General features: G+C 41.3%; 1 protein-coding gene across 17 annotated transcripts in view; it reads right to left on the bottom strand.

Annotated features, from left to right (window-relative positions):
* The window catches only part of MAP3K9 (mitogen-activated protein kinase kinase kinase 9), a 105,481-nt gene that overhangs the window by 38,366 nt on the left and 43,034 nt on the right, over positions 1-24,081 (bottom strand). For 5 of the 17 annotated variants that reach the window (XR_014883535.1, XR_014883533.1, XR_014883534.1 and 2 more), the window contains exons 11-12: positions 18,896-23,541; positions 9,651-9,787 (exon numbers count right to left, since the gene is read on the bottom strand). Coding sequence is in view for 1 of the 17 variants with exons in the window: in XM_085224925.1 (XP_085081051.1) it covers positions 23,060-23,541 (482 nt within the window). In the remaining 16 variants the exon portion in view is untranslated. Of the gene's footprint in view, positions 1-9,650; positions 9,788-13,266; positions 23,542-24,081 lie in introns of those variants that run through there. The other 12 variants (XR_014883541.1, XR_014883546.1, XR_014883544.1 and 9 more) reach the window with 12 other exon arrangements.

Here is a 24,081-nt window from a genome sequence, read left to right as displayed (position 1 = left end):
AAAAAGGATGTACAATGAGACATAATTGCAAAGAGCTTGTGGGGAGCGGGATGCAGCTGGAGCTCTCAGGTTGGCTGGCGGCAGCGTGCTGCAGCCAAGAATGAATACGTGCTGGGGTGCCTACCTCATGTTCAGAACTGCTGTAGCACTTTGCCTTTAGCCTCTGAGATCTCAAAGCACATAACAGACCGGTTACAAACTACAAGACTCTTGTAGGTTTCTAGTTCTGTTTTACAGATGAACGAAGTTAAGGTCCAAAACATAATGCCCACAGTGGCAGAGTGAATCACAGCATGGAGACAAAAGCTCAAGTCCAGACTCTCTGGCTTCTGCTCTAGGAACCAGAGACCTTTTGGCTCACCCTCCCTCCTCACTGCTTTCAGGACACTGTTACACACTTAGCTCCTTCACTTTTCTTCTCCATGTCTTACATCCGGAGGCTTGGAGGCACCAAGTCAGGTAAAAGAGGGGGATTCAGCATTCCCCAGCCTTCAGGGCACCTTGTAAGGTACCCAAAGTACCTTTGGCTTTTCTTGTAAGCCTCTTCTTCATCACATCACACAAAAAGTCTCCCTCTGCCCTGGCTTGGGAAGAAAACCCGTTTATGTACCTAATGCTACATACGTTCTTCATGCATCGTCAGTCACTAGCCTTGAAATGGATACAAGACCTCAAAAACTGCTGCATGACTGTGCAGTCATGTATGGATGCAGAGCTGTGGTACCCTGATTCTCTTGTGAGGATTGTGGAAATTATCAGTGTACCACCAGAAAACAGAAATCAAAACAAAAATTAAAACAAACAGAGACCCATTTTAGCTCACTAGTTACCTCAAAATACCTGGAAGACAGACTTTCCAAATATCACTAATGGATTCAAGCCTGACTGGGGGATATAAATGTAAAAGTCCTTCCTGTATCCCTATGAATTCTGGCCAAGGAGCCTGGAAGGTATGAATGGCTTGGAGCCAGAAAGAGAAAGTAGAACATGAGAAGAGGCTCCATCATGCATTTTCTCTATAATAGCCAAAATATCCTTCCGTTCTTTCTCATATATCATAGAGGAAGCGCAACTGGAGTGTGAAAAACCATTTAATGGATTTAGTAATAGTATTGATCTTCTGTCATTTAAAAAGGGACCGAGAGCTTAATCAGATCTGCAGTAGTGTCTCATTACTTACTTTGCCAAAGGAAAGGATTAGATATCATAGAAAGAAAAGGCCTTCAGCAGTCACGGTTTGCTCTGCAGGATGAAAATCCATCCATTTACTCTCACCCATATATGCCTTTAAAAGGGAAAGATTCCAAACAACTCTCCATGAGATTCTGCCTCAGCAGCAATAAACAGAGCTAGACAGCAATGCAGCAAACCTGCTCTTAGCTTTTCAGCATCCTGATTTAGCTCTGTAATCTGGTCACCTAAGCTTGAACGTTAGAAAGTTTATTGCACATTACAGTCAGAGGCTGACTGAACAAGTTTTCACCTTCTGAGTTGCCTTTCTCCTAGGAACCCAAGTGATGTGCACTTACAAGCTGAACACATCTGACTGGCAAAAAGCACTGAGAAAGAATAAACAAGGAACCCCCTGATGGCAGTTTTTCAGCCACACCTGAAACAAAAGAAAATGTGCTCATGGCCCATAGTGCCTTTTCAAGAAATGCTGAGATAATTTCATCTCCATAATTCCCTGCTCTGTCTTTGAGGAGCACACAGGAGATGGCTGGCTCTGTACCTGTGCTGTGGCACTTTCAAGGCTGTGCTGGCATAACACAGGTCTGGAGCACTGGAGAGGCAGTACAAGTTGGCTCCACCAGGAGCAAGCAAAACATTGTAGGCTGAGCACACTGACTTTATGGTGAAAATGTTTTTGTTAACATCTCAGAAATTCTGAGTATCTTCTGGGGCAGGTGTGCACATCCATAGGCTTAATAAATAACCTGTTCTGGTTTGGCTTGTGGGAGATAACTTAAACAGCTAGTCCAACCCCATGCAAACACTGAACTCTAAAAACCTCTGCACCAGTGTCTACTGCTGAATCCCAGCAACAACCAAGGCAATCCAGGAACCTTTAGATTTCCAGTTACTGGAAAGGTTTCTCATCAGTGTTCTTCTATTTACTCCTTTTTTGGAGACTTCTTACTTAAAACTGCTCACTGTTTAATGCAAGAAGCTGGCAAACAGCTTGCTGTCTTGGATTGTAATCTATCCTGATCAGCTCTGCCACTGCTCTTATCATCCTGACCTGCATTCACCTCAAGATGAGTTTGCCATTGCCCACGCAAATCTGCAGAGGTGATGAGATGGCATGTCACTTGGGCCTGGAGATTTGGGACATCCTCAATATGTGAGGAAAGGAAGACAGACAACAAGAGTGCAAACTCTCACTCCCTGTACAAGTAGTGGATTTCACCCAACTGTCAATGAAGAATGACATATTTAGCAGAAAAGAAACACTTTTTTTTTTTACTGATCCCATTAAGAAGGTAACAGCATTGGAAAGGTGCTATTTATCATTTACCTTTGCTGTAGCATGCTACATAGAATCATTTGCATTGGAAGGGACCCTTAAACGCCGCCTAGTCCAACTCCCCTGCAATGAGCAGGGTCACCCACAGCAAGTTCAGAGTACTCAGAGCCCCATCCAGCCTGACCTTGAATGTCGCCAGGGACAGGGCATCCACCTCTTCAGGCATCCTATGCCAGTGCCTCACCAGCCTTACTGTAAAAATCTTCCTTATGTCCAGTCTACTCTCCCCTTTTATTTTGAAACCATTTCCCCTTGCTCTATCACTACAGACCTTGTTAAGGAGTCTTTATTACAGCCCCCCTTTAGATACTGAAAGGCTGCTTCCAGGTCTCCCCAGGGCCTTCTCTTCTCCAGGCTGAACAGCCCCAACTCTCTCAGCCTGTCCTCACAAGAGAGGTGTTCCATCCCTTCAGATAATTTCTGTGGCCCTTCTCTGGATGTGCTCCAACAGATCCACATCTCTCCTGTACTGAGGACTCCCCATCTGGACGTAGTACTCCAGGTGAGGCCTCAACAAGCACAGAGTAGGGGTGCAAGATTATCTCCCTCTACCTGCTGGCCACACTTTTTGGATGCAGAGCAGGATACAGTTGGCCTTCTGGGCTGTGAGGGCACAATTACTGGCTCATGTCCACCTTGCCATTCACCAGTACTCCCAAGTCCTTTTCGGCAGGGCTGTGCTCTATCCTTACACTCTCCAGCTTGTACTGATTGCAGGATTGTCACGACCCAGGTGCAAGACCTTGTCCTTGGCTTTGTTCAACTTCATGAGGTTCTCCTGGGCCCACTACTCGTGCCTGTCTAGGTTTCTTTAGATGCCATCCCATCCATCAGCAGGTCAAATGCACACCACAGCTTAGTGTCATCTGCAAACATGCTGAGGATGCACTCAATCCCACTGTCAGCATCACTGATGAAGATGTTAAAGAGCATTGGTTCCAGTACAGACCCCTGAGGGACATAATTGTCACAGCTCGCCACGTTACATGACTTCAGTCTGACATTAGAGTCCAGCACCTCAGATTTTAAGAAGCCTGTACTTCTGAAAGTCTGATGTAGATTCAGAAAGCTTAAAGACAAGAGGATCCAGCTGCTGCAAATGCATTTTCTGACTGCAGAAGACCAATTTTATCTTATGCTCAGCCACCTATTTTGTCCAATAAATGAATGTCTGCTGAAAGACTGTCTTGTCTTCTGTTACAATTAAGAGAGCTTGTCCAATCATGCTGCAGCTGTGCTTGCCAAAAGCTGCAGCCCACAGCTATAAGGACACAAAGCATGGCAGCCTCCTCCTTAGAGCACCCTGCATTCACACAGAAGTGCTTTTGTCCCTCTTGCACATTTTGCCCACAGTGCCACAGCTCTTCTTAAACGCTCTGCCTGAAATTTCCTACCAGGCTTGTAACCCCCTCGCAGCTGCTACACCGCCTTATATCCACAGTCAGTTAAAATAGTAATAATAAAAAAAGGTATTTTTGGCTACCAGCATTCACTCTGAACCCTATTGACTTTGGGGTTGGAACTGAATGACCTTTGAAGTCCCTCAACCTAAGCCACTCTATGATGACTTCATAGGAGTGGGTGACTCCATCTTCGTGGGTACAGCCTTTGCACTGCACAATTGAGCTGCAGGAAGGCCAACCATTTTAGGAAAGTAAACTCTCAAAGCATGATCCAGAAAGCTGTTTAATGCTTCTTTTCTGTTGTCTTTTTTTTTTTTTCTTCCCCATTTGTCATCACACTTAATGTAAATGAAGTCTTATAGCCTGAAAACAGCCATTCCCTAGAGCTGTAGAAAAAAATCAGCAAAAGTAAACTGCCTTTTGGAATTATATAATAATAATAAGCAAGTGCTACAAAGACTGCTAATACTATTCAGAATGAGGTATTTTGTTTTGCTTTTAATTCACGATGTTTTGATGTGTGATATGAGAGGCATGTTACAGTGCCTCTAGGCTGCTGCTGTGGCATTGGCTGCACATCTCTTCTGGAAGCTGCAGCGAAGAGCGCACATCCCAGAGCACTGGCTCTCTACTCGGCCAATTCTCACGTGCTTAGACACTCCTGCTCTGCCCTCACTCTTACTCCAGGCAGTACTGCTCAAGTGCTGATCCTTGCGCGTTTTGCTGTTCTTTGCTATAAGCCTGTGGTTGTTTATTGGAGTGACGCCCAGAATATCATCTATCTCCTCAGAGAAATCTTTACTGAAGGCATATAGCGAAGAGAAAGCAAGGACAGAGGGAGAGAAGGGCATGCTGCAGAAAACAAGGGATCTCTTACTCCCTTTGCCATTCAAGATGAGTTTTTTCTCCTCTCTCTTTACTTGCCCCATGCTCTTTACTTGCCCCTCCTTTTCCCATCCACAGCTACAGCTACCAAAAAGGATGTTACCCAGCACAACAACCATCTATCTGCCTGCCAGGTGAGGTGAGAAATTATTTTACTTTCCCTGCCCTCTGCTGAAGTTAGCACAGCAAAATGCCTGAGTTTGGTAGGTTGGATAGTAGGAAAAATTTCTTCTCTGACAGAGCGGTGAAGTATTGGAACAGGCTGCTGAGGGAAGAGGCAGAGTCACCACCCCTGGAGGCATTCAAGAAGTGTGCAGGTGTGGTACTGAAGGATGTGGTTTAGTGGGCGTGGTGGTGATGGGATGATGGTTGGACTAGATGATCTCAGTGGTCTTTTCTAAAGGTAGTGATTCTAAGAGAAATATGTATTCAACCCATAATGCCCATCAGAGGGGCATCCAACAGGAGGCAAGACTTAAGAAATCAGCAAGGGTGACATTTAGGAATGTTTGGTTCTTCAAAAAGACCACCTGCAGTGTGTGCAGAAGAGCACCAAAGATCAGCTTTCCAGGCTAAGGGTAGTTCCAGGGTACTCCCTGCACAAAAACAAATCACTGTTCCCTGGACTTCTGTCCCCTTGTACATGCTCCAACAGCAGCAGACACATTAACTTACAGCTACAGCCCAAGGCTTCAGTCCTCCCTCATCATTCATCTCCTCTAGCTGCTGTGTTAGGCCTTAAAGGGTACCGAGCTATAGAGAAGAATGGGATTTTCTTCCTCAGGTGATGCTCCTTTCTCCACAAAATGGTATTTTGCTCTTTTCACTTTTGGTGTTGGTATTATTTGTTTTATTTAGGCAATTCTACTTCTAGGCTCAGGTTCTTTCCTGAGGTTCTACTTCTCAACCACTACTTCCCTGCTTCCTTTGAATCAATACAGCTTTATTTAGGACGGCATATTTCACAGAAACTGCATCTTCAAATCCCTGTGAATAACTCCAGACCATATCCTGTATCTGGGACAAACTTCTGCAAGAAATAAATATAGTACAGAGTGAAAACATTCAACCATACGGTATTTGTTTCACCAAACCTCACATTATTGATTCCTTATCTTTTCTGCAGCTCACAGGTTTCCTATCAGTATTTTTCTCACCCTCAAATGCTGGCATTACCCAGCTGTGACCTTTATGCAGCTCTGATTACAGCCACATAAAATGCTGAAGAAGGAAGATGCCTCTGCTTTATTAGCTGAAGTCCATGCAAGTCACAACAAAATGCTTGACCAAACCTCTGAGTAGAATGCAACATTTTCCTAGGAAACTATTATCAAAAAACAAAAGTAGCCTCAACTTCTGTACATTTTTCTTCTCAATGGGTCATTAAAAGGCAGATTCTTATGCTATATTACTCAGTACCTAGCTGTAGCATTCATTGCTTTCCTGCTCTTACTGGAGCATCATATGTTTCCCTATATACCTCTAGAGATACCCAGCCATTTTGTTTTAATGTTATTATCCCTTGCTAACAACTCTAATCATGGAAGAGAGCAGGCTAATGCATACCTAAAGCACTTGTTTAAGTAGTAGCTAGAGATATTTGTAACAGATATTCAAGAAAACTTTTTCAAATTATAAAGATAGTGACGTAATGATCATTTTCCCCACTGCATCTTTAAAGGAAAGGAGATCAGCACCAAGTAATGTCTGCCACACACTCATTCTGTGCAGTTGCCATGTATTTCTGATCACCTAGCACAAAGCCAGGAGGAGCTGATGGCAGCACACTCCATGTTTCCTCACCTAAACCAGTAGTATTGTTCTGCTAGTGTCTCTCCATCCTCTTGCCTGTAGCATGCTAGCTTTCACTTGTCCTTGCAAACAGCTTGGCTTTGCCTTCACCCACTTCTGTGTCCAAGGCCAGAAACAAGATGTGCTGCAAGGGCTTGCTGTTTTCAGGGCTGCCTCTGTTTAATTCTATGAGTGCAGCTCCCTTCCTCAAAGGAGCAAAACTTATTTCAATAACCTGTGCTTATCTTCCTCTCCCCTTGAATCTAGACAAAAATAGTGGCTTTGAGGTGCATTATGGCTTTAGTCATCTCAAAAATGCGCAATGGCAGCCAAAATGCAATTCATATTTCATAAAAGGAATTTAGCCAGCAAATAGCTGACAGAAATCAGAAGAGCCAGAAGAATATGGAGAGCTGAAGTGGACAATTTGCAGTGATGGGGCTTGGATCAGACAAGGTCAGTGCAGGCCTTAACCCATGCCTGGTCAGGACTGACAACAGGCTGAGCCATGACAGAGAGAAACAGGAGAAAATCAGAAAGAAAACAAAAAACATTACAGAATCAAAATCAAAACAGCTGAAAGAGTAAAGCCTAATTATCATAAGCTCGCCTGGGTTACTATTCAGTACCCAATTAACCAGACTCTGAATAGCTTCTACAAATACCAAAAGTCAGCTCTGCTGGAAACCAATGTGGGCTACACCAGTCAGCATCTCATCCACTAGAAAATAAAAGGCACTGCTATGCAAGGTGCAAAACTGAATGATAGCAAATGATATCCTGCAAATGCAAACAGGACACATGAGAACTCACTGCTCCCAGAGCTGGTGATGGGATGCAGGGCTTCATAGTGTGAAGTCACAAGGCTAGGATGGGACTGATCCCTCCTGACCCATGCATAACGCTTCTCTGGCTGCAAGAACGGGAAGAACCTAACATTCTGTGGCACTGGCAAAACTGGCAGTTTGCAGCTCTTTGCAGGCAGTAGTTGTGTGGTGGCAAGTTGCCAAATGCCTGCTGTAAAAACCCAAGTGAAATGCAATTCCTGCATAAGTTGCCAGCCTGATGATGAGAGGGAAGCAAGGGGGAACCAGAGAGAGGGACATGCTCCTTTCCTGAGCACCTGCCACAGTGACATAGGTGAGCCAATTCCTTCCGAGGATCTTTTACGACATCCACCTCTAGCATTATGCAGGCTGCAGATTCCAGATGGAAGCTGTGGTTATTTTCCTTCCATTATACAGAAGCCCTTTTATCTCTCAGCTGACAAAAGAGGCATGAGGATGATGACAGGCAAACGATCAGCAAGTCTTTACCAGTGACAGCCATCAAGACACAGCCTCACTCCTGCTTCCTGCCCTTATCTGCCTATAAGCTGCTAAGTGACCATCTAATGAGCCTGAGCGGCTCTCCTGCTGAGGAACATCTCCCTCAGTGCCACATAGCCCAGAACTGCCCAGATCTGCTGCAATCCCTGCCTGGCTCAGCACCTGGGGACAGTTCTGCCGTCCCACCAGCCATCCCCAGTGAGTGACAAGGACTGTCAGACACACCCATGGGGCCCGCGCTGCTTATCCCCTGCCAGTACCGGTCCTCCTGCTTCCTTCATGTGCACCGTGTTAACACCAAGGGAGCCACATCAGAAGCTGCTTCTTAGCATTGCTAATAATTGTGCAAGAAACTCTTAAATGAAGGCTGAGTGCTCTGAAAGATGAAGGACTAGGATGAGAATATAACAAAAAACATAACATGGGGAAAAAAAAAACAACACACATTTTCAGGGTCTTCTGAGACAAGCTCCAGGGAGGTTGTGCAACATGGTATTCACATCCACTTCCTGTGGATGTCCAGAGGTAATGCACAGCCCTGGAGATAATGTGCTGTCAGCTGTGGGATAGACGTTTTCAGTCCTGCCCAGGCGGTGTGCTCCAGGAGCAAGAATCCTACCAGAATAAAGAGCAAGCTGTGTGCTATACTTAAACTCCACCATCACACCTTCCAGTAAGGGGACATGACTGTGCATTATCCTCACGCATCTTCAGATAGGGAGCAGGAGGCTTGTGTTTTGGTTTGTGGGTCTTTTTTTGTTGTTGTTGGTGGTGTTTTTTTTTTGCTTTTTGCAAGGAGGAAAATAGATGGCCATGGGACTTACCTAGCTCAACAAGGGTAAGCAGTTGTGTAGCAGGGCTGGGAGCAGAGCTGTGCACTAAACCCTTTGTAATGCCCAGATAAGACTAACAATTTCCCTTGCATGGGGTGGCAGCTTCTGTGTGACTCGCTGGGATATGTGCTGAAACCAACTGTGTAGCACACAAACAGCCACGCAGCACTTGGTGCCTAAGCACAGTGGCTGGTTATCAGGTGGCCTGAAGCAAATTAAAGCCATGGACCTGTTTGAGCAAGGCTTCTTTTCCATGCCATCTAGTATACGTGCAATAAGATAAATGATGTGTTTATCGTCTACTTTTTGTCACTAACAGAGCATAGCACTTAAATGCTGATGTGGAAATTTTCTCCAGCAATAAAATGACAAAATGAAGCAGTCATTATAGAAAATTTTGTCCTTCAAGTTCTTAGGACACAGTCCATCGCAGCCTGAGTCACCCATCATCACCGCAGCACAATCCTGTTGTCTATACCCCAGGTTGTCTTTTTATGGAAAATCCACCTCCTTAGCAGCCTAGTGCAGCACAACGTGATCAACAATATTTCTGCACTGGTAGGAATGTTCCCGTACATTTTGAGGATGGAAACAGTTTTTTCCTGGGAATCCACTGTGCAGTTGCCAGAGGCTGCCAAGCTGAGTCTTGGTGTTATTTTAAGCCTTGTTCCCAGATGTAACAGCATTATGTTAACCAAAAGCCTTTCTTCTAGAAAGGAAGAAAACTATGCAAGCAGGATGGTGACTTTCAGAGAGAATTAGTGTCATTGGCGTGAATTAATCCAGGCTTTATCACAGCTGATGAATCCTATATACCTTGTATATTCAAATCAATGTATTTTGCCTATCCTTTTTGCTAAAAAACGATACTTAATGCACATACCTGTGACAGCAGCGTGATGCAGAGATGCAGATGAATCCCTTGTTCATTCCTTGCACAGGACAAATTAGTGGCACCATCACCAAGCTGTACTGAAAGCCAAAGGCAGGGACACACCTGAGATTGTGCACAGAGGTGATCTGTAAGGGATACCAGCTGTCAGACTGACACAGGGAGGAGACCAAGTGGAACACGTTGATTTGATTCACCTGTGGCCAGGCAGCCAGCCCTCTGCACAGACCCAAATGCCAGCCCCAGAGTTACTTCTCAGCTTACTGCCTTTCTGATGAGAACTCAGGTCTAGGCAGAGTACTCCAGCCACACAGAGGGAGCTGGGCAAAGGAAAAGCTGTTCTTACACTCCTATTGGTAAGACGCACAACACATTATTGGTGCCCAAAGGCTTTCATGGTAGCTTGTCTCACCTCCCTCTGGTCCTGAAACTCATCAACTCTTCTCGTACTGAATAGATATTACATGGCACTTGCATCTTGAAGACAGCATAGATATAAATTCAGGAAAGTTTTGCATAAGTAGCAAACTATTACACCAAATTCCTAGATTCCTAGATGCTGCTTTCAGTTTTGAGCTAGCCACTTCTTTTTATTTATTTATTTTTTTAAAGATCAATTCCATGTTTAATTTTAAAGGGAAGAATCTGTGATCAAGCAGCAGACAACAGATGTTGTGATGGCTGTTGAAAAATGCTGAAAACTAAGTTGCTCTGAGAACATTTCAGAGTTAAGAATGGACAACACTGATTTCTCATCCATGTCTCTAGACAGGAGGAGAATGATGGATATTGCCTGAAATTGCACTGTTCAAAGATACGTGCATAAATTAAGGAGAAAAGTGGCTGTCCCGTCTTGTGTGCAATTTGTGAAAGGAAAAATACTTCAGGCTGAACTAGAACAGTGGTCTGCAAGAACAATGTAGTCCTAATATCATGGCTGCATGCAGGCAAGAAATTAGTTGGCAAACATCATTATGACCAAATGCTCCAGAGAAAGCATACTGATTCACGGAAAACAAGCTTGGAACATAGAGACAGAAAACTGCATTGAAGAGAAGAAAGCCAGTCATTAATGGTTTTGGTTCTCATCTGTCTGTAGTGGAAACACTGTGTATGGAAGGTGCAGGAGTGGCTTCTTTCTCCATACACAGCAAAAGCTGAGGTTCTCAATCCCCAAGGAGCCACGAGAGCCTCCTGCTCCTCTATTTCTCCTAATACTCTTCCTTAGCTCTGGTTGCATTTTATTACAGCAATGAACTACAGAACTAGACCAACACAAACCAATTATGAGCTACAGTGAAGTAGGCTTTGCCTATATTAATAGCACAATCATAGTTCTGCTCTACTTTATGATAGAGCAATATCAGTTGATCCAAACTTTTTCCACTACACTGGGATTTGTTGTTAAATTAACAAGACCTTAACAGTAAGTCACAAGACATTTAATAAGATTTCTCATTAAGTAGTAAAGAGCCAGAAGTCCAAGCATGAGGATAAGTCTTATTAAGACAGTGATGTTTGTTACTGCCATGCTCACTCAGCATTTTTTCTAAAGCCTGAAGTCTCCTTAAGTTTGATACCAATCTACCTGCAAACTTTTCATGGTAACAATTAATTAGGTTCTTGCTAAGTCTAACTTTAGTGGGACAGCTGCTCCCCTGTGTAACAATGGCCAAGCATGTCAAAATTTAATTAAAAACATCAGAACAATGATACCTTTATATGATACGCAACTACATCACCTAGGAAAGATTAGGCTCACTCCTATTCATCTGGTTGGTCTTAGAATGCTCCTAGAAGTAGTATCAAGGTATGTGGTGAGCTCTGAAAGCACCACTTCTTTGTACTATTCCAGCACCAGTCATCAAGCATTGTAACAATGTAATATGTGATTATTTCCTCCCTTGCACATACATAACATACATATACATAAAGGCTGAAAGATTTGTTCTAGAATTTGTATTACCAACCCCTACCTACACATCAAGAAAATAAAAACTAATGTTACTCATCCCAAAACACCCACTGATGTTTATTTTGTGCCCGCACAGATCCTGGCAGCTTTTATTTAGGATTCTCTTTTTCTGACAGTAGTTAGATACCTCTGCTTAAGAAAATTCTAGGTTTACACTCTCATGCAGCGCTTTGTGTTCCTGCCATTTTCTACAGGAGCTATATTCACAAGCAGAAACTGTCTGCCATAACGCATCCAGATTTTTGTTCCTGATGAGGTCAGCCTGAACATTACGGTAACCTCATAGTTGTGACAGGAAAACACATCCAAGCTAGAACATCAGATTCTTTTAGAATAGAACCATATTATACCAAGTATTGCAGAAGGTAGAAATTGTTTTGTCCGAGGCAATCAAAATCTGGAGGGAAGATGACTAGAGAAAAGTCATTTCTCAAAGGAAATTATGAAACTTGTAGCATACAGTTATTCCTTAAAAAGATAAAATTACAAGGGCTGCTCCGAAAGTAATGCCTCCTATTGTGTTATGTTGGCCCATGATGTCAGAGGCATGGCAGGTGGTATGGCAGTAAAAGCTGAACCTTCCCATCAAGATTCCATTACATTTCGTTGCTGTGCTGGCAGCAGAGGGGCAGTCTGACAAAATGGTGTTTGACATGGAAGGGCATATGAAACAAAGGTGTGTCAATGAATTCCTCCCAGCAGAAAAAAATGCACCCACTAACACTCATTGATGTTTGCTGAATGTTTATTGAGACCAAGCAGTGGATGTGAGCACAGTAAGGTAGTGGGTGATGCATTTAAGTAGTGGTGGCAGTGGTCACGTCCAATGGTGCAGATTTTTATTTTTATGTTTTTTTTAATACAAGTGAGGCATGCAGGCTCTTGTCCACTGCTACCAAAAATACATTGCTGCTGACTATGTTGAAAAGCATTGTTCTGTAACTGAGAATTTGCTCTACCAAATAGTGTTATGCTCTTTGTATCTGTTGTAATTTCCATGGAAATAAATAGGAGGCATTACTTTCAGAGTGACCTACATAAGTAATGATGTCAGAAAACAGCAAAGTCATAAGCCAGGACTCAAACACACAGGAATCAAAACCATGTCATCTTTCAACCTGGCAGCATGTGAAAGAGTTTGAAAACTGGTTCAAGCAATAGTATCTTAATAAGGTTGCAAGGACAAAGGCATAGCAGCAGAAGTGAGTATAAACCATCTGCTAAATGTCATCATGCACAAAACATGTTACTGCATTTGCTACAGATCTAGGCATTCAGACTCATCATCTGGCTGGGATGCTAAATAAAGAGCACAAAAATCCTAAGCTAACAGAACAGAAATATTAACCTTAATAAAAGCAATTAAATACCCCGTTCAGAGCTAGATGTCAGCACAGATATTGTATGCCAAGACTGATATCAGACTGTGGATTTAGCACAGATTTCAAAACTCTAGGAAAGCCCAGGACTGGAACAGTTATCAGAACCAAGATGACTAACAAAGAAAAAAAACCTGTCATGGCACTGGGAAGAAAAGACATGCTCCTCAGAGCAAGGTAATGATACTGCTGTTCTAAATATCTGTTCAAATTATCTAAAGCACAAAACTAAGAACTCAGGACCTAAAGACAATCATTTTTATAACAGTTTTATTCAAGTCTGTGTGCTCTAGTGTTGAGACAAGGCCTAGATCAGCATTACACTGTAATACAATAATTTTAGCCATTGAACCAAGCCTGCTTGGCATCCTTGGTTTACAATTTACAGTACATCCAAAAAAAAGCAAAGAGGAAAAAAAAATCCCAAAATGCCAACAACTTTCATTAGCTCTTTGCTTTGCTTAAATATTGTTCTATAACATAAAATAATTTAATACAATAAAAAAGAACTGTAATCCAAATACACATAATACATTGACACAGAACGGAGGAAAGATACAGTAGATTATGCACAAGAGTATTCAGTTGATGTGTTACCTACAGTGAAACAAACTGGACATTAATATAATTTAACTATTTAAGCCCAAGAGGGTCAGAGGCAACAAAGCCAGGTCACAAATAAAGCTTTTTAAAAAATAATGCAATCTTATTTTCCCCTAAGCTTACTGCTGTACAGAGGTTACAGGAAGGCTCCAACAAATCACTTCATTTGACAACATTTCATCACACAAACAAGAATAACCTTGGTGGCCTCTGTTATTTTACTCAACTCTGGGGTACATTGCCATTTCCTAATGCATCTGCTTCATTGCAGGTTCTTCGGGCAAAACACACCTTGAGGTGCTACTTCCATAGTAACAGACTTTTGAACACCATTAACAGAAGACATACAGAGGTCTCCAAAAATGGACTGAAATACTTAAGTCATCAGATGAATCTCAGTCCCGCAGAGATTGGAGCTCCTTACAAAGTACCTAACACTTTCCACACAGGGATTTCAACACAAGCAGGAACTATCCCATATCTCAAAAAAATGGACATGGGCATACGATCTTACACTAGAGTCAACTACTCACCTGGTTCTTCAGATTTGACAACACTGTACCTAGGAAATTCAGGTCACTGTTTTTTGCAACTGGCTTTAAACAGAAGCAGGAACAGATCCACAATTAATAAGGCAAAAGAAAGATGTAGCTTATAAAAAGAGGGAGGAAATACATTCTCTGGCTGTGAAATTCAGACTTTCAAAGCCACAGATGAGACATTGTTAAAATCACAGGTAGTTTCCCTGATTTTTCCATCACTACCACCCCTCCCCACTCCATATAAGCCTCTCAACTAAAGTCAGGCAAAATATCTCCGGTATTCCCAGTTTGTTCTGAATTTATGACAAAGAAGTCATATATACCAGCACGAAGTGCTGGACCAACAGCTAACAAGCAAGAATCCAAGAACCCTAACAATAACAGTAGACACTGATCACTTCCAAATTTGTCAAATCTGTACACTAACCTGGAAGGATGCATTTCTGAAATGAAAAAACCTGAGAAAGTACCTCAGGTTAAATAAAAATTTGTACACACAGCCTCCACACACCATTTACTGCCCCCTCTGAAGCCAGCAGTCTGCTAGCGCAGAAGTTGTTGATCTCTCCTGTATCAGAAAATATTCTCAAAGCTTTCCCTGTTTATGGTAAGAACTAGCGATGAAATAGGATGGCAAATGCAGGCATGGAAAGGCCACACAAGTCAGAGCAAATCGAGCCTGCATTTACCCGAAGGCTTGTGAAGGAACTCCCTCTGACAAAATATGGAGACTGGTCCATCACCATTAATCTCTACAAGACAACCCCCCAGATCAGATCATAATAGCTTTGCTGACTTGAGGTTTTGTGCATTTAGCCCCACAGATACATTCCATTGATTTCGGTGATGTTTCAGTATTCTTTCTTGAATTGAGACCTCTTCCCCTCCTAGTTACGAGACAGTACCCTACATATAAACTTTTACTACTATATGTTTTTGGCTTTACATGGTTTCATATAAAAACTGCCAAATAGGGGAGGCACTGGTGCCTGTTGACATTAAGCAGATACAGGTACATTCTCCACTTGGAATTTAGCTGTCTCTCAGAGACCTACACTGCAGAAGAACGTTTTTTAGTCTCTGCAAAAACCACTGGCAAAACTCAGCTGTTTAATTGGTAAGCATTGGTATGTTTTCTTTTTTTCTGCTGCTTTATTCTTTATACAGTCTAGGATTTCTGAATATTATGGCTGCCAAGATAACCTTGAAAACAGAGCAATGGCAGAACCAATGTAATAACATCTGTTTGAGATGCAGTGTGAAAAATCAGCTCAGAGGTATTAGCTGCCCTATTCAGACACAAACGCTAACCATGATGACATTTTAAGAGCCACTCACCAAAGCAAGCAAGACAGAAATAAAAGCCTGCTGCAAATACCTGGACAATTAGTCAGGAGAGACAAATCATTTTGCAACACAAACTGGGACTAGGAGAAAACATTACCTCATTTTACCCCCAAATTAATAAAAGTAGCCACATCCACAAGCACTCAAGGAAAGAGTTCAGCTCTTCTCCAACTGTAGTTAAACTTAAGAAGGTAAGTGTGCAATTGATAATAATCAGAGGAGTCTTTCTGCTCCACTATAACCTCTGCTGCTGGGAGAGCGATAAGGAAATGCATTAGGACATGGCTATAACAATAATTCTTCTTTCTCAGACTCGCATCTCTCTCCTCCTGCTTCAAGGCAAGAAGGATAGCTTTACTCAGCATCTATTCTTGAGAAAATGCTACACTGGAACAATCAAGGTAGGACAAGGAGACAGTGTCAATCATTCCTAAATAATGCAAATACTTTATCTTGGTCTTATGCCGGGGCTTCAGTCAAAAGATTCTTTTAAAAACCATGAGTTCTCACTGCACGGACAAGATCCTAGAGAATTACTTCTGAATAGTGAAGGGACATTTTTCCCCAGCATTATTATCTTTCAGTTATCCTTCTCTAAGCAAATGCAACTTTGGCATTCCTCCTGCAGATCTGTTCTAGGTCCACACTTGCTAAATGCACATCTATCTGACCCCATCAGCTACAGACCTAACAGTAGCCCTCTTCAAGCTGAGCAGAAAAATCCACTACGTTACACAGTAAAAATGTCTCATAGTTTCTTAAAATTAGCTGTAGTTGACCATTAGCATTCAGATATAAGAACTGCATTAGAATCAGATATATTCCCCAGGCAACCTGATCTAGCTGTGGATGTCCCTGTTCACTGCAAGGGATTTGGACTAGATGGCCTTCAGAGTCCCTTCCAACTCTAAGGATTCTATGATATTAGGAAAACTACAGTAAATACAAGGGAAAAAAGATTGTATATAGGCTCACTTAAAGAGTACATGAGATTATTTAGAAAAAAATATGTTCTCAAAAAACATACTTCCACCTTTAAAAGCAGCAGTAATCAATATGAAGTAATCACTTTTTAGATTGGAAATTCAGTTCTTCCACAGGTCAAAAACCATCAGGAAATATACTTTGTGCCTTGTTATTGTTTATTTTGGAGAGTTACATAATAAAGTATAATCTTAATTTTTGGAAATGAACAGCTGGTTTTATTTTTCCGTAAGGAATTTGAATGTCAAAGAGCCAAACACAAGTGCTTTCCTTGGTGCTCTCACCATTCTAGTCTCAATTGTTATCTAGAGCAATTCTTACAACTTATCCTTTATTTCCACTCCATCCATATAAATGAGGTAGCTCGGGGTAAAAGAAAACAAATCAACCAGAAATGAAGTCACCACACAATCCTCAAATCCTTCTTTAGGACTCAATTTAACTATGATGCCAATAGGTTACCAAGCAGCTCTTGGTCAGAGTCCTCTAACCACCGTTTAGTATATTAAGATAGGAAATTTCACCCTTGCATTGGTTATTTTCTGCCAACCTCCACACTTACACTTCCCCCACTTGTGTTTTATGCTTCTACCTTGAAAATGTTTTAGGTCAAAGCACAGATAAGATAATGTTGGTTTCTGTCTTCTGTCAAAATACTATGGCAACAAGAACAAATAACTGACAAGGATGGGATAGAGACAGCCATGGAATCACGTATTTAGAATTCTAATTGAGAGATAAGGAGAGTTAGCAATAGCATACTTATTTCCACAAGGGTATACACAAGTCAGCAAATTGAAGAACATGAAATGTTTGTATGACTGGTGTTTGGCCTAATGTATGATGAAGAAAACTACAGTACTGAAAGCTACAACCAAGAGTTCCTTCCAGAAAACAACCTAAGGCCCTAGCAAAGATACACATGAAGTAGAAGGCACCTAGCAATACAAGATACATCTAAAACACACAGATGTAATTCAGAGGCTTAGAAAGACCAGCACAAGTAGCCACACTCAGTAGGTAAAATGATGCTCTTGTCATTTGGAAACAAAGAAAAAGAAGATTCTATTACTCATGTAAAGAAAGAGGTGAAACGTGGTTCTTGTACATGACATTGATCAAGTGTTTTCTACTGGGGAAAAAAAAAAAAAAAGGAGATTCTTGTTATAGAGGGACAATAAGAATTTTGGTAGATATGTGAGACCCCCGACCCAGTCACTGTGGGAAATCACCTTATAATCAAGCACATACTTCTAAGGTGGGAATGACTGTTTTTAACATATAAAAATAAAGCCGATGTAGATGATTTTAGAAGCTGTACTTGTCTCTGATCAGTGGTAATGCTGCTTAAAAAAAACTGAGTATGAGAAAAAACAAAAGCAAATGAACTTTAAAACTATAGCAGATAACATTCTACCAGTGTATTTAGTAAGATGGGAGTAGCAAAGTAAGCCATAAAGCATTTTGTACTGCTTTGTGAAACTGTGAAAGCAGAGCTGAAGAAACAAGTTCTTATTAAGACTTGTATGCTAAGCAAAACAAATAGAAAAGTCTAAACCACAGACTAGATATGGAAATAGAAAAAACAATCATTTGGTTAAAAATCCATTCTGTCCAGCCAGATGCAAGACCAGAGTCTGTGCCAAGCACCTTATTCTAACCTTACCAAAGTAAACTATAAAGAAAAACATAGGAAGGCATTCTTTCTTAAAGATACCTTAATTATATAATGAACCAAAGTGTTTATGAAGTCATAAAGTTATCCTTTGTGACAGCATGAGTATATTTCGGTTTTGTTTGTGCACATGCTGTGTTTATTGCTTGTTTGTAAATATATTTTTTTAACATAAGCCTCTCCTGTCACTGTTAGCATCCAGTTTTACCCAAATTACAACCTTAAGCAAGTTATAAATATAGAAGCAAAGGAACGCAACTATGTTGTAGTAAAAGGGATCAGAAATTTTCATTTTTAAAGGTTCCCTTGTTTCATGTTAAAAGAAGCATCTGTGCAAGATAAGCCTTCCTATTTTCCATAGAACTGATAGAATTTTTAAGAATATTTCCAAAACACACAGAAAACATTAGAAAGTAATAACCATCTTTTTCCAAGAAAAAAAATTTCAAAAAACCCAAAGAAATAAACATTAATATTAGCTTAGAGATACTTACAAAGGCAACAAGCCAACACTGAATTCTGGGATACAGTAATTAAGTTTGGTTCCACACATCTAATGGGTCTTCGGACTCCATATTCATTCCATAGAAATGAATTAAGTTCAAATAAAAGTTAAATAAAAGATAGAAAGGTGGTGGTTCAAGTTAGGAGGTTTCCTGTCATTTGCTATTTAATAAAGTACTCCAAATGGCAAAGACCTCTCTTTACTTGACCATTAATTACTGCCTCACCTTCAGCAGAATGAGAGGTATCCAGTTTCATCCAGTAACATCTCTACGCAGCATTGTCCATAAGTCTTAAGATAACAGCATGCTATGAAGAGGAGGGCAACTACTCCCATTCCTAGAGGTACAGAAAAATACATCATAAAAGCATACCAAACCCAAATAGGTCTTTCCACATCACTAATGAAAATTTTACTTTGAAAATACTCATTTTGTTAGAAAACCAATACAAAAAGAATATTTTCATTGAGGTTCCCTGCCCCGCACTGAATATGAATCTGCTGCAGCAATAATCTGAAGGAAAAAGGGTACCTATAAAAAGTTACATTTGCACCTCAAAGAAGGCTCAAAGGAGACAAGATCTACTTGATGGTGAAACAGAGCATTGTGCAGTCCATAGGAAGCAACAATATTACAAAGAATCCATAACCATCCATATTTTTTTTTGTTTTGACACAAAAGCTGTCTTCTGTCTACCTGTCCCACGTTCACTTTCTGTGAAACCAGTAGAAATTTATTTTTTAAAAGTAATTTTTTTGCACTGTCGCTAGGTCTGTGCTTTCCTCTCAATTTTACAGGAAAAACAGGCAGACTGCTAGACAGCATATTTTCAAGAGCTGGCGAACATATTCTAAATTCCTAAGTCAATTACATAAATTAGTGATATATATATATTGCCAGTCAACTATTTAAAAGAAAACATGTATTTCCAAATCTGAAAAATTTCACAGCAACGGCATTTTGTAACCGATACTAAGAGTAATGAGATTAATTCTTCTTTGTGAGCTCTATAATGACATTAATATGTTTTACTGCACTCTTTTATCATTGTTTTAGGCTGCTCAGTAAATTTGTGCTCTCGTGTTCTCTTTCTCTCAGCATAAAGTGCAACTTACTCATTTAAGGGTATTTTACTTTTGCAGCAAGATTTTCACCATTTTCCTCAAGAACTCCACTAGCAGGTGTTTCAATGTAATAATGAAATTTTTGTCCCACTGACAAATAAATGAAAGCCAGTAGACAAAAAAAAGGTATGTGAGCTTTCTGACTGGCTCAGATTTTCTTTTTCTATAGTGGACTAGAGTGAAGCTCTTTTGGGGATTTGGGGCACCTCGCTGCCTACAGCTGGGAAGAAAAAAGAAAACAAATAGAATAAGACAGGAGAGTAATCAAACCAGTACAGGATAGATGGATAAATGAAAAGGTTACAAATGAAAAGCTTTAACATTCAGATGGCCCCTGGGCCTCAAGGCACCAGTGGCAACAGCTTTTAGGATGCATACAGTAAAACACACGACTTTGCCTCGAGAGCCCTCTGCCTGTCAGAAAGTATCCCACCACTTGCTAAAGCAAACAGCTTTGTTTTACAACAGATTCCACTTGCTCAGTACCCTCAGGTAAGTCACCGGACTCCAAACTGGAAAGCTTATTTAGGGGTTGACGTCCAGAGTCTACCTTGTTTTTATCTCACATGCTAGATTCAATTAAGATAATTGCATCTAAGGAGCGTTTAGAAAACACTGTTCCTACCCTGTCTTTCTAGCAGCTTTGTAATAGAGAATATCTAAGCCGGAAACCCTGATCTGCATCCATGAATCTTTGTCACCGGTGTCACCCAGTTCCTTTGCTGTCCATTTGGTGTTAGAGAAGACGCCCTTTGGCACAAAACCCTCCTATGGTTAGCTACTCATCACCTTCACCAAGTGGTTATCTAAAAGTGAGAGAAAAGGGATTCTGACACTTCATTAACTTTCCTATGCAAAAGAGCAATTTCACATCATGTCTTTGCAGAGCAGATAACTTTTTTTTTCCATAACTTTGGAATAATGCTTTTTGCATAGAAAGAACAGCTGATCCAGTTTTGTCTCAGACTTTCAAAAAGGGTAAGGGAGACTGAAAACTAGATAGTTTTAATGCCTTGCTTTATGCTCTTCTGATACAACTTCTGATCGGGCTTCCCTTGAGGTGCTTTTTTGCTGGTGTTTGTTTGTTTTTGAAGTTCCTGGATCACACATTGAGGTTTCAGAAATGAAAAACAAAAGGATGAATGCACAAGAAATTTAAAAAAAAAAAATTCTAAAGATTTACATTTAACAAAAGTCCCAGAAACATCGAATTTTCTTTTTTAAGTTTCTTTGCGACACACCAGAGTACCTTGTCTACACAGTCAACAGTCTATCCAACATTAGCAGCTAGTGTAGCATCATTAAGGCTAGCTCTGGAGAGTTCAGTGGAGTAGGCAGCAAAAAGAAATTCAAACATTAAACAAATTTTGTGGAATGTGAGGAACAAGAAGTACATGACTTTCCTCAATGGTAACATACTGCACTTGCTTGCTAAGAAGATACACTTGATCCACAGCAACATGATGCTTTTAGCCCTCAAACTGAATTAAAATTACTAAGGAGAGTACTTCCCCACACATGCTGGTTTTTAATATTAAGGTTATAAACATCTAAACGCTCATGTTCTCTGTGCTGCTGCAAGAAAGTATTCATCCACAGTGCCTTCACAACAGGACTGGACTTCCCTGACAGGAAGACAGCATTGGCAGCACTGCCAAATCAGTTATTTGCACCCAAATGGTAAGTAGATTAGCAAAATGAGCAAAGATCTGTATAAGAAGAGTGAACAGATAAGCTGTACCCTCAATAAAGCAGACTACCCTAACACACTCATGTAAAAAGGCCACATCCCTTATTTATAATGCCAAAACTGGGAACAAATGAACCTCTCATTAAACCCAGTAACACAGACTTGCCGGGGGCACAGACACACTTGCAGCCTCTGAAGAAAACTGAGTATATGCACACATTAGTTGTGTGACTTCCTCCTTCAAGGCAGGAGGTCTTCTTACCTGGTCTTCCTTGACCATGTAAGAACTTTTATGAATTTGAACAAATGTTTTTTTTACATGCCTATACTGCCTTCCACACAAAGATCTCAAAGAACTTTGAACATACTACATAGGTCCCACCCCCCCTTGTGAGGTAGGTATTATCCCTGTTATTTACAGATGGGGAAATTCAGGCACGGAGAGGTTACATTATTTGCCCAAGGTCACACAGTGAGTCAGTGACTAAAGAAGACAGAATCCAGATGTTCTGATTCCTATTTGCACAATCGAATTACTAACAACACAAATCTCAATTTCAAAAGAGCCTTGAACAAGTAGCAGCGTGCACAGGAACCATCTCGGGTTTACAGGGCCACTCCTAAAAAGCACGAGAAACAGGAAGAAGAAAGAATGAGGGGACGTAACTTACTTCTGCAAGCCAACACGCAGCTTTAAAGAAAGAGTTCCTGTCCAATTCCCTCCCAAAGCTGAGGCAACTCAACTATGAGTCTGTGATACAGGGGGAGAAAAAAAAAAAAGAGGCTAATGGAACCACAGCTAGAAATAAAATAACAGGCTGAAGTAAGTAGTCATAACACCCCCACTCACTATTTTGAAAGCAAAGGGTCATTGAAAAATAGGGCTGAGAGGGACCTCAAAAGATCATCGAAGTCCACTCACCCTTCCTTGAAGCCAGGACCAACTACACCTATTCATTCCCAACCATCCAGTCTCTTCTCCAAAACCTCCACCAATAGAGATGCCACGGCCCTCCTCAGCAATCTGTTCCACCTTACACTAGGACACGAACAAAACAGGGCAAGCAAGTGTAAGACCGCTACTTCTGCTCCTTCAGTGGGGGAACCATGATTCCCAGGCCTATCTAATGACACATTTTAGAGAAGGTAGTCTCCAGATATTTACTTGTTTCTTTCCTGGAATTTTTGGGAAAAATAAATACTGGCATCTGCTGTATTATAGCATTTGAGTTTTGAAAATACTGATGAATACCAGGATAGATACTTACTGCAAGTGCCAAATCCTACAAGGTCAGTGACAAAGACTTTGATATGATAATTTTAGCTTACTGCAGATACAAACTGCAATAAAGTGACAGGGAAGACTACAGAAAAACCCCACAGCAAAGTCAGCAGCTCTGAGTTGCCAAATTACACCCAACCGCAGACAACAATCAGGCAGTTGAACAACACCTTCAGCAGAGGCAGCACCATACGATCTCCGTAGCATCTAACTCATCTGTCTTCAAAGTGCATTCTCAGTGCAAAAAGTAGAATTGAATTTAGAGGGGTTTACTGTCCCAAGTGAATTTCATACTAAGACCAGAATTCTTGCTTGAGTTCATATGCTGTAGCTTTTTGTGTGTTAAGTTCACTTCTGCATAGCGGAATGGTGCTGTCTTGGCTCTGTCCCTCAGCATCTATGTCCAACAGTGTCCGCTCCTCTACAGGATGACTCCCCTGGAAAGGAAGCAGTGCAGGAAGTCCAGGTCTCTCTTCTACAGTGCTGCTGCTACTAGCAAAACAAGAGTCCAGATTGCTTGGAGTGTCAGTACTTGAACTGTTGGCAGAAGATTCACCCTTGGCATTGCTGGGTGACACAAACCACCAGGGATCAAGCCGCTGCCGGCTGGCTGCGGGCCGAGGCCGAGGCAGGAACTCCAGCGTCTTGGGTCTTTCCAGCGTGGGGTCCTGCTGTGCATTCCATCGTCTCGGGGTTGGAGGAAAAACAAGGTTGGGATCTGGCAGGCGAGGGACCTCATTTGGATCTCTACTTGGACTAGGTGTTTTTAATACACCTATCCAAAACAGAGAATGTGAAAGAAGAGGGAAACATGTTAGATGTCACTTCTAAAAGGTTCCGACAAATCTTATTGTACGTACACTGCGAAAACATTTTCAAAGCAGAAAGCCTCCATTCAGAACCTACAATCTCCATATCTTCAAGACTGCAGAGAATAACTGGTTTCTTTATTTCTATATCGTTCTCAACACATTGTGAAACACCTGATTCACTTGCCTTGCATAGGCAGAGTATTTTGTTCATTCTCTGATTTGTTTTCTTCATTCTCAGACTGCACAGCATGGATTTGACCTCCTATCAGAGGTAAGAACTCTCCAAATCCTTTGGAAGGCACATTATCCATTAACAGCTTGAATGGATCGGGGAGACACTTGCACAGCAGGATGTGTGACACCTGTTTGCAGTGAGTTAGACCAACTCCCTAGAAGAGTCATTTAACAAAATCTAATGTAGACACTTTCTGTTTTTCTTGTTTGGTTGTTTTTAAAATAGAACAAAACTTTTCGTGAATGTTTTAATGAGCATTAACCCGCAT

This window comes from Meleagris gallopavo, chromosome 5, assembly GCF_905368555.1.
Source record: "Meleagris gallopavo chromosome 5, MGAL_WU_HG_1.1, whole genome shotgun sequence".
Classification (NCBI taxonomy): domain Eukaryota; kingdom Metazoa; phylum Chordata; class Aves; order Galliformes; family Phasianidae; genus Meleagris; species Meleagris gallopavo.
Note: the sequence above shows the minus strand (reverse complement) of the source record. Positions and strands in the feature narration are given on the sequence as shown.